The sequence below is a fragment of the Brachyistius frenatus genome, unplaced genomic scaffold (genome assembly GCF_029030835.1).
Source record: "Brachyistius frenatus isolate BFR_SWC_R1_liver_20210118 unplaced genomic scaffold, ASM2903083v1 Contig_4, whole genome shotgun sequence".
NCBI classification, from domain to species: Eukaryota; Metazoa; Chordata; class Actinopteri; family Embiotocidae; genus Brachyistius; species Brachyistius frenatus.
This window is the reverse complement of record NW_027210603.1, coordinates 5,479,256-5,490,733: the sequence shown is the minus strand read 5'-3', so window position 1 is coordinate 5,490,733 and position 11,478 is coordinate 5,479,256. Positions and strand designations below refer to the sequence as shown.

Below are 11,478 nucleotides of genomic sequence, written 5' to 3'. Positions count from 1 at the left end.
AAATAAAATAGAACTTGGTTGAACACAGCTGTGGGTCATTTTGACCCTAGGACAACGGGAGGGTCAACTTCTGTAGATTGTTACAGGATTAGAAGTGGCAGATCAACTGAGTCACTTGCAACATGTCGCACGGTCAGTGACTGAGTAAAAAATGCCTGGATTTAAAACTCTCAATACCTTTACTCCTCTAATTGAGAGTGACGTCGTCAGTGGCCTGGTAAGAAATTCAATGTGTTTGTTCCGCTTGTCATCAGTTGACCCTGAGTCTCCCCTGACTGAGGGGTCGGTGGGGAGGAGGGAGGGAGGATGTGTGATGGGTCACTGTGGTCAAAACAGGTGCAACAAATGGGAAGTGAGAGTTATTGGGTTTTACCTACTGTCAAGAACACATGTAATGTAGTTTGATCTCAGAAATACGGTATGTTTAAATGCTCTAAAAGAGTAATTTCAGACAGGGCCCAGAAATGAAGGCAAATTGACCTGGATGTCACTATATTAGTTTATTTAATGAGCTCAATATATTATTCATCAATCGTAGCAGAATTCGGAAGTGGATATAGATGATGAACATCAAAGGGGTGTCAGTGCTTTTTATAGGTGATAATTGGAGGTGATCAGGTCCTCAGCACCTCCGGTCCCCTGGGACCATTCATTTCACCCCTTGGAATAGAGGGACCAAAGGGGTCAAAATGGGAAGGGTGCAAAAAGGAGGATGGTGAAGCTGTGTATTGGGAGGGTGGGCTTTTAGAGTGGTGCTTATATTGAGGAGGAGAAAGAGGGAGTGAAACTGTCAAATAACGTTAGCACCAGATCAACTTAAGAACGAGACGGGTGAGCTTTTGCAGGGACATCAAGGGACGCCTGTTCTGATAAAGCTGTGAGAGCTGAGACTGAGGTAAGGAAACTTAATTGCACTTCTACATAGAGCTTTAAAGCAAGTGTCTTCGCTTAATTTGATTTAAGGTTGAAAATTTCAAAAAGAGCATTGTTCAGTAGTTTACAATTTGGCCTGAGCAAGTTGTGTATCTTTTAACTATAATTATTGAACAAAGAAATTAGAGAATAAAAAGAAAAATGTATTTCAGTCAAAATATGAAAGCTCACAGTATTATTGTGTCACAGCCAGTGTGTCTTGAGATTGTAGTCATTATTACAGGAAAACCAAACTCAAGGAGGCCTTTTCAAAATGTGTTTAAACTTGAAAGAATAGCCTCCTGCAGTCAGAGCTAATTAACTTTCCATCCTTGCTTTTAGGTGGGAATATCATGAGTGTATCTGGGCTGGTTTTGCTGCTTCTCTGCGTGGGGGCTCACCTGTCCTACGCTCAGCACTGGTCCCATGGTTGGTACCCCGGAGGCAAGAGGGAGCTGGACTCCTTTGGCACATCAGAGGTAAGGAGCAGTGTTCGAGTTTGCACCATTTGGTCATTCACTGGGCAGTTTTTGTTGAGAATGACCCTTTTCTCATATTCTGAACCTGCTCTCTCTGTTTCTCAGATTTCAGAGGAGATTAAGCTGTGTGAGGCAGGGGAATGCAGCTATTTGAGACCCCAGAGGAGGAGTATCCTGAGAAACATTCTTGTAAGTAAACTAAGAGACTGTCTAAAGCTGTTTGATGCTGTAATCACTGGAATGTCAATAGAATTTATTTTAATTATCACATCTATATAACTCTGTTTTGAATATAGATATATAGAGATTATATATTTTTTTAAATTAACAAAGTCCTCCAAATTTGAATCTTTAGTGAAGGTCCGATGTTTTTCACACAGATGCCTCCCTGATAATGAATGTGCCACATATCCTGGTCATATTATTAAGTGTATCTAAGTCTAATGTTATACTAAATAACTCTTTTTCACAGTTGAATGCCTTAGCCAGAGAGCTCCAGAAGAGAAAGTGACCACTTCCCCTTCTCTTGTCTTTTTCTTGACATGATTCTGTGATTCTCTGATGTTGTAATTTGTTATATTTGTCAGTAAATTTGTTTTCTAACATTGTATTGTTTTTCCCTGTGGCAAAAAAAAAAATTGTGGAAATGATAATGTCTTGGAATAAAGTATCTATTTTGATATTAACTTTTTTTTTAATTTTTTTTTTTTTATTGTTTATTTTCAAAAGTGGTGTGAAATGTAGCCTATAATAAAAAAGGTATAATGCTTTGAAGTTTCAGAAGTAGTCATAAAGTCCTCAGGGTCCCTTTCCTACTTGCTCATTGTGATGGCTCACAAGGATAGTAAAAAAAAAAAAAGGCGTTTTGACCAAAATTCAAAAGAAAAATAAGCCGGACTGTTCAACGAGCAAAAATGTTTCCAGGTCAATTCTACCAAAACCATGTTTAATTGTCTGAATGTAGTTAGGATACATGTTTTTCTCCATAAAATTATCTTCAGTTCAATGAATATAAAATATTAAAACATGACATCTTTGAGTCTTCCCTCAAAGCAAACACCATTAATACTACGGCGTCACTGCGCATGCACCAAATCAGCTAGGGAAAAAGATGGACGATACGAGAGTCTGTACTCTGCTCACTGCGGAGTCAGACGCTCAAAATAACACTACCAGTACCCCTAACGCGGCTTCTGTCACAGATGCTGACAAAGTAATAAACACTAAATTAGATAGTACCCAGGTTGAAGGTGAGTTGTGTCTAGAACGTGAAAATTCCGCCGTATGGCGCCCTACCTGCCGAACCAACGTTAGCTTTTTAGCTAAACGGCTAGCCAGCTCATCAACCCAGGGAGCTAGTTAGCTCCTTAGCTAAGTCTGCTAACCTTAGCTGCAACGTGAAGGGTTTTTATTATACAGGACTCGTGAAAAGTATTGAAAAGTATTGCCCAACAAAGCTCCCTTTTACCCTTAGCCCAGCCGGATCGTGAAAACATACAAAATTAGATGAATCGTTGTCCTAGCTCCGAAGTTTATAACGTGAGCTGGTGTCTGCGGACCGAAACAGCCTCACAGCGGTGGTTCAGGTTAGCTGGTTGGGCAACGAACAGCTGGTGGCGGAGGCCAACAAACAACTTGGTGCTGTTTACTAACTTGACACTATTTTTTTTTTATTTATTTATTTTTCTAATCCTTTCTGGCATTTAATGGTATCCTCGTCAAGACATGTGACTGTGAGTTCACAGTGAAGCAAATTTGACAAAGTAAAAATGTAGTTGTATTAAAAAAAAAGAAAAGAAAAAAAAGAAGAAGTCGGTTCTCAGGTTGGTTGTGATGTTGAAGGATCCCAGACCAGCTGAGGTGGCGCTCAGTCTGAGGTTAATAGCGTCTCCGTGGTGGCCTCGTTTACCAGTAAAATAAAACAAAAAAGGCGTGAACAGAAAATATTTGTCCTAATTCTAACATTGTACACATACCTACAATTTCTGTCTACTGTGACTATCTTTTGGTAAGTACAATATTTGAACTGTCTCAGCCGACATGAATACTTCGGTCAGTATCAAAATGTGCATATATTTGACTTAAGGCAATCTTTAATTAATTTAAGCTCTTTATATTTCACATTTTTCTTTTTAGTGTATACTTCCTGCATGGACACCTTTGTCCTTGATGACCATATTTTCTTTGTCTTGATCATTTGCAGTATTTATTGATGTAGTACATTTTTTTTTTATTATGTGGTAAATGATCATTTTTCAACATAAATCTCTGCAAGAGCACAACTTTGAAGTTTAAATAAGGTAACTGATATATTTTAAACTCACGTTAATATGACAAGGTAGTTTGTGTGGAGTAAAATAGTGATCATGTCCGCTGCAGTAACACATTCTTACTCGCCACCAGTTATGAAAGCATATTTATCTGCCATGGCAGAAGATGAAAAAGCTGTATGGAGGTAGTTCAGAATGAAATTAAAATGTTCTCAGTTGGTGTACAATACATGCGGCAAGTGTCTAGATGTGTGCTATATACAACTGATGGAAGCTGGTGTGGAGTGATAAAATTGAAGTGGGAATTTTTAAGGCATTTCAGCAGTTTACAAGATCTAAAGAAAAATGGAACCCCTTTGTTTACCATTTTTCTAAAGAATAATTTTGATAAATGATCAATAAATTGTTATATAGGGAATGCTATTTTTTTAATTCAAATTTGGTCTAAAGTGGGTGGTGCATGTTGTAATTGAGATAGCATGAAAATTACAAGTACATGAAGTTACTGTGGTAGTTTGTATTGAAGGGGAAGCTGTCTGTCATATGGTATTTTATTTGACACATTTATCACATTCAGACAATGAAAATTGTACCTATTAACATTTAATGTTGCAGCTTCTCATTTTTGAAAGATAAATTTGTCTAGAAAAAAAACAACATTAGTCTACAAAGCAAAAGCTAGAATTATGAAGTGCAGCTGTTGCACAAAGGTTCATTTATAGACTGTAAAATAAAAGTTTGTATCATATACTATAGGTTTTATCAGGGTTTCTGTGTGCAGTGAGTGAGTTGCTTTGGACAAAATTAGCTACCTAATGAATTTAAACTAATTGTTTAATTGCCTTTTTTTTTGTTCATCACTTAGACAATCTTCCACTTTCTTCACTATTCTGCAACAAAGGAGATAAAAGTGAAGAGGAGCTGCTGAAAGGTCTCCTCACTGACGATTACTGCCACGTGTGCGAGGCTGTGCTGCTGTTTGAGTCTCAGCGGCTGTCCCACTATGAGGTGTGCGCAGCTTTTCTGGCACCAGTGGTGGAACCCTGCAACATGTTTTTGTTTTTTTTACCTCAAAAAAGTTGGAGCCTTTATAATGATGCCTCACATGTCCTCCGACTGCAGGGAAAGAAACATGCTCAGAAACTAAAGGTGTACCTGCAGGCACAAAGAGTGGAGAAGATGAATAAAGACTCGACAGGAACCGAGGTTAGTGCTCAGTTAATGAATTTAATTTGGGTCCAATCTTGGGTCTGTAATGATGAAAAAATGAGTGTCACAGATGATTGAACATAAACCATAATGCTAAGCATCCAAGTCATAGCAGCAGGTCCCTAACAATATCCCTCTCAATAGAATATAAGGGGCATAAAGAAGAAATCTCCTGTTCTAAAGATGAAATGTGGAAGAACTTTGAATGATCCAAGACATTTTCATTTTCTTCAGTTTACTGTCAGAAAGCATATGTTTTTGTCTCTTGACATGCCCGTCTTTTGCCTCTTTTCTTTGCAGCGGACCATGACCACAGATAAAGACCGTTTCTGTGAGCTGTGTAACATGGTGTTTAGTTCCCCCGTGGTGGCAAGATCACACTATGAAGGCAAAATCCATACAAAAAATCTTCGTAAACAAGGTCTCCATCCACCAGGCAAGTGTGGGTTGTGTGAAAAATGAAAAGTATTTTTGTGAGCTGAATTTTCTTTATTTTACAGATTAACAGCAAATTCTGTTGACCGTATAATACCTTTGTGTGTCAAGTTCTGCTTGATGTCAGATGAAAAGACACATGGATTTCAATCTGATCATTTCTCATTGCATTTGTAGACAAGCGCACAGAAGTGCTTCCTTTACCGAGCCACACTCAGGATCCCGATAAGTCTGAGCAGAAGTCGTTCCCGGAGGGTGATTCGGAGCATGTTCTGGATGCTGCAGCCACCACAGCTGCCCCAAGCGCAGAGGTCGATCTGAAGGACCCCAACAAGTACTGTGCCCTGTGTGCTGCTTCCTTCAACAATCCCCAGATGGCCTTGCAGCACTACAATGGACGCAAGCACCAGAGGAATCAGGCCAGACAGGAGCTGCTCAAAGAACTAGGAGATGACAAGCAAGAAGGTAACACAGGCTCCCACTTTTTAGCAGAGAGAACGATACAAAGAGCATCAGACCCTGCAGGAACTAAATCAAGATCTAATCATCATGTCTTACCATATTTTAAAGGCAGTTTTGATGTAAAGAAAACATTATATGTCAACGTCTTTTAATCAAACTGAGATTTAAGGTCACAAATATAATCTGTCAAAGATGGCAACAGTATGAAGGCTGGAAACCAGCACATAAACATATCAAGAAAGATACCAACAACACTTCAGTACACAGTAATTCAAAGTGAAATACACAAATACATTTGCTAAAGAACTTCCTAAAACAACACTGATATTTGAAACTGCATGAAGATTTCCCCCCATCAGAGGCAGCAGGTTGGTGTTAGCTTAATAACCTTGTTACAATAAACTGATGTTGGCCAGATTCAGTTACTCTGATTGTAGTTATGTTAAATCGTAACACAGCAGGTATTCAATGAGTTAGGGACTGTTTTAAGCAGTCACTCAGAATGTTACCCAAGGGTTTAATATGACTTTTTATTTTTTTATTTTCAATTGTAAGCTGCAAGTCTTTGTAGAGAAGACTTGGAGATGAGTTAGGCATTTGTAAAAAAAAATAACTAAACCAGAGGAAGTCATATCTGAGTGCTTATAAGCCAATAGTTAATCATTTCTACCATTTCTCCCTCTTCTTCAGCCAACTCCCTGATGTGTCACATGTGTAGCGTGCAGTTTAACTCTGTGGAGATGTACCAGGCCCACATGCAGGGAAACAAACACCAGACCAGGTAAGATCAAGCATTTTCTGACAGACGCACTGTCGGCCGTAATTCCATCTACATTTTTACTTTACTTAAAATATTATCTCTGCTACAGTGGACTTCTTCTTTACTCTGCAGAACTTTGGCATTAAGTGACTTTTTTTTATATATATATATATATATATATATATACTTGAATAAGATGACTTTGTGCACATTTTTCTGGCTTTTAGCACATTTTTTTTTGCTTCATAAAGGATGTGCACAACCATCCTCAGTAAAGGTGCAGGACTTTCAGTTTGTGAAAAACCTCTACATTTCTCATCCAACCTCAGTGGATGGTCATATTGCTCTGCGTCTGCTGGATGTTCAGGAAGTAAACGGTTTGACATGATAAGTTAAACAGGCACTATGTGATATTATGAAACCGGTTTGTTGAAGTTTGTTTTTCTGTTCTATTGTGTTGAGAAACAAAAAATGGGGCTTTGGCGTGACATCAAAATTGACCTTTACTGAATAGCAAATTAAATTCAGTTTATATGTTCTTGACCAGGGAGAAGAAGGTCATTGACCTGTGCAAATCCCAACAAAAACCCTACAACACATTTACAGATGAATTGGCAGATTACATTCAGGTCCAGAAAGCTCGTGGACTCACCCCCAAGACCAAACAAGTAGTCCCTCAGGGTGATACACAAAACGAGGACGAAGATGATGAAGGAGAAGAAGAACGGGAAGGATTAAACAGGGGGGATATGATAGAACTGAATAAACCTATGCCCTACCCCCCTCCCACCTCCAACCCTCCTCATCAGTCCCGCCCTGGTTCTTACTACCCAGCTGAAACAAGGCGTCCTTCACATCAGGGTCCAGCCTGGCCATCCCAGGGCTGGGACTACAGCTGCTCTCCGCCAGGCTTCCCAGGCTCAGGTCCTCCGCAGTTTACTAACCGGCCCATAAAGAGAAGGAGACAAAGAAAACAGTCAAGCTCCTCCTCATATACGACCTCATCATCCTACTCCTCCTCGTATTCCTCCGATAGCAGCAGCACAAGTGAGAGCGGTGACAGCGAATATAGGCGCAGAGAAAAGAAGAGGATCAAAAGATCCTGGAGGGAGAGAGGCAGGAGAGGAAGAGATGAGGAGTCAGATAAGGAGGAGAGGAGGAGGAGGAGGAAGCACCGAAGAGGAGAAAGAAATAGTGACTCTGAGGAGAGAAGAAGAGAGAAATCTGTAGAGTCGGTGGCAGGGGTGGGGAGAAAAAAGCTCAAAAATGATGGGAAGCGAAGATTAAAAGACAAAAAATCCCATGAGGTGAGCTTTGAAGGGGACGGAGGAGAAAGAGTGACGGAAAAATTCAAACCAGAAGACACGACTGAGAATAAAGAAGAGAATGAGTTGAATATTCAGGCTGACGTTAACGTTGAGCAGAGGGAGGGTGGACAGGATGAGGCAGCCAAACCCAGATACAGGAAAGAGAAAAGAAAAATGAAAGAGAGAGTTGACACTAGGACGGAGGAGGAGAAGCTGTGGGACGACTCCATTCTGGGTTGTTAAACTCAGCAGGACCAGCTGAACTTCTGAACTGCTGACATTTCAAAAAATATTTCACAATCATGAGATTGCAAATATATTTTAAAAATGTGTATATTCAAATTATTAGAATCATCTTGTTAGCAGCTAACAAAGAAGTTTTCTGCTCTGATAACCCTGAAGTGTTATTCTCCATAGGTGTGTGCTAGCTGGCTAGCCATGTTTAGTCAGTTTGTATTTGTAAGGAATGAATGTATTCCCCCCAATTCTGTGTTTTTGGAGGGGTTTCAGCTATGGGTTTTTTTCACTATGATTGTGGTCTCCTCTATCAAGAGCAAAAGAGATCCAATTATCCTTAATTTCTTTTAACCTATTAATACATCATTAAGTTAAATTATTTTGAATATAAATGTATGCCACTGCCAAGGAGTGCCATCCCTTGAGCAGTCTGTGGTTGGCGCTGTTGAGCTTTGTTCAGATCACCGATGAAGCGAATAAAAGCTTATGAATGTTGAATGCTTATTCATCCCATTTCTTTTGAGGGGCTGTGTGCTGTCACTCATGAGTGCAAAGGCTGAAAGAAGGCTTGTAGAGATATGGAGAGGTTTAATGTATGTTGAATATAAAAATATTACAAATTGTGTGCGTTTTGCACCATTGCGGCGTTGTGATGGGAGAGTGCTGAGAGATTTACTTAGTCTGCACTGTGTGCTTGTTCATGTGTTAGGGATGTGTTTGCACATCCAAACAGCACATCAATGTTTGGGGTCATACAGGTGCAAAGCGTTAAAATGAGGACAGCTCTTTAAAAAAAGAAAACAGAATTCATGTTCAGAGGCAGTGTGTGATGAACTGAACAACAGCGGCCTATTGTTCTTAAAGGAAAATTAAAAGAAAAGGTAACATTACAAAGTGTCAACTACTATTGGAATAGAAAAAGAAATGTGTTCTCTAATTTCTTACCATTGTCTTCACTCATAAGGATCCAGTCAAACATGTCATTTTAAATTGGTCCTTAAGTCTCTAAAACTGTCCAAATACGTTGACTGGTTGAGCTTCTGTTTAATCCTTTTGGTACAACAAGCTCCTTGGTTATAGTTCTGTGACGTATTTGGTTTGCTTGTGGACCACAATGTAAAACATTATCAGTAAGTGCTATGTGAGTGTCTAGTTTAGAAAGCTTATGAATTATGACATTGTGACAGATTGGAAAAAGCAGGTGCAACATAAATTTGTCAAAAAATACATAAACAGAAGTGTATATTAAGACCGAATACATGAAACAGCTAGCGAGTGTGTTTTAAGGTAAGTTATTGATCAAGTTAGATGTTGATAGAAAAGAAACAATATCATGAGAAGTGACAAAAATGCTGATATATTCTACATCAGCAGTGCTGTAGAGGCTACATGATAAAAAAAAAAAAAAAAATCTTTCAAAGTGACGTTTTGACTTTGAATATCGACGCTGTTAATGAGACCCAAACACCTGTGACGTGTACTGTAATATGTGTATGGATATAAATGAAGTAAACGGCTTCTCATCTTGTCAGCTTTTGACTTGAAGCGTTGAAGCGGAGACCAACAAAGGCTTCATCGCTCAGCGATGCGCGGAGATGCTCTGAAGCCCCCTGAGATCTCCTGTTTTCAAAGAATCCTGTGGTCTCGTTCCCTGTCTCGCTCGAATCTTCGACCCCCGTAGAGCTCTCGGGTCCCCACATCCTCTCACTTTGAGACCCCCACCAGACCGCTCTCTGTAACCTTTTGCACAAAGACACACAATAATCCACAGATGCCACTTAGATGATTTAGAGAATTATCAGTTTAACAAGGAGTTCTGTGTACAGTTCATAAACAGTTAATCCTTATTTCTTTTAGATTGGAGAACTCGGAATTAATACCAGTCAATGGGACGTAGTACCTTTTAATGTGGGGAAAAGTGTTTAATGCAGTCTGTCAGTCTCCGCCACTCATAAATGGCAATGTTTAGATTTAGGTTCGATGAATAGACGTTACTGTATTTTATCAGCTTCTGTCTTTGAATGTCACAAACTAAATCCATTTATTGTTAAATTTATTATTAAAATGGCTGGGTTTTTTTAAGTTTTTTTTTATTTATCAATCCTTAATTGTTTGTCACTCAACATTCAATTGTTCCACATTTATGAGATAGTGAATCAGATGTACAGATTTGCTGTTTGACTCTGCATCTTATCATCATAAATGAATTACTTTTGGGTATACAGTATAGTCAAGTTTATTTATGTAGCTCATTTATACACATGATAGGTTGACCAAAGTGCTGCACAATACCAAACAGAATTCAAACAGATCAGACAGACTTGAAACAGCAAAAAATAATATGCAATAAAACAAAAGTTGAAGAAAATTGAGAACAATATTAAAGCAAAACAACACAAGGATATACACAAACGAGTTAATAAAAAAATATAATAATAATAATAATAATTGGGCATAATCTTAAAATACCATTGAGAATAAATGTCTTTTCAGTTTAGATCTGAATATTGGTGGGGAAGTTCCAAAGTGTCGTGGATTCATTCAGTTGTGACCCGAGCAAGCATCATGGGACATGAGGGTGCAACAGGTCAGACAGATGGGACGGGGCTGCTCATAAAATGTTTAAAAGTGTCCTTTACTGAACAGGAGACTGATATAAAGATGCCAGGATAGAAGAAATGTGCTCATACGGATGTGTACCCTTTCAAGAACTTAAAAAAAAAAGGAGGGGCACGAGCTCAGCTGAAACGCTTAACTGAAAAGAAATTGGCTTTGACAACAGAATTAATTTGTAAGTGTAATTAAAAAGAATAATACAAAAATGACATCCAGGTTCTTTACATGAGGTTTACAGGGTGCCATAAAACCAAGATATGTTGAATGTTGTCAAGTGACACAGCTGGTTGGCGAAAAGGGGTGGAACACAAAAATCTATTTTTTTTTATCTTTATTAAAAATTATGAGAGAAACGTTTTGACATTGACCAAGTGACTTATTGAAGAAATTGCAGAAGTAGTGTCAGGTTTCAGATGTAGGTATATCTAAGTGTCATCGGCATAAAAGTGACAGGCAATGCTTTGTGCTTTAAAGATAAACCCAAGAAAGAAATGGTTTTGGGATAGATAATTGTCAGTGGAATAAACTGAGGGAGCGGTTTATTTATAATACAAGTTATGGAAACTATATTATTCCGTGACCCCAAAAGGGAGGATATGGATGGATGGATTATTACATTTTTTTCCATCTGAAGTGAAGTCAATACCTTTAAGCGGAGGATATGTAAAAATATTCATATAATTTGTTTTGCAAAATTGCATGCACAAACCTCACTGGGTTCTGTCTTGATTTTATTTTGTGTGTGTCTGAATACACTTATACGCGGTACTTTAAAAAGTTGTTGAGACAGA

At 38.7% G+C, this 11,478-nt stretch overlaps 2 protein-coding genes across 2 annotated transcripts; both read left to right on the top strand.

Moving 5' to 3' along the window:
- The first annotated feature begins 806 nt into the window (after positions 1-806).
- On the top strand, positions 807-2,130 carry gnrh2 (gonadotropin-releasing hormone 2). Its single transcript, XM_069715463.1, has 4 exons — positions 807-895; positions 1,255-1,391; positions 1,497-1,580; positions 1,864-2,130. Exons 2-4 carry the CDS (start codon positions 1,266-1,268, stop codon positions 1,900-1,902), a joined length of 249 nt encoding a protein of 82 aa, XP_069571564.1. The 5' UTR covers positions 807-895; positions 1,255-1,265; the 3' UTR covers positions 1,903-2,130.
- Positions 2,131-2,502: 372 nt separating this feature from the next.
- On the top strand, positions 2,503-8,569 carry zmat1 (zinc finger matrin-type 1). The gene is made up of 7 exons (XM_069712466.1): positions 2,503-2,641; positions 4,527-4,669; positions 4,784-4,867; positions 5,171-5,306; positions 5,483-5,770; positions 6,458-6,548; positions 7,075-8,569. The coding sequence occupies exons 1-7, from the start codon at positions 2,503-2,505 to the stop codon at positions 8,075-8,077; spliced, it is 1,884 nt and encodes a 627-aa protein (XP_069568567.1). The 3' UTR covers positions 8,078-8,569.
- Positions 8,570-11,478: the final 2,909 nt, after the last annotated feature.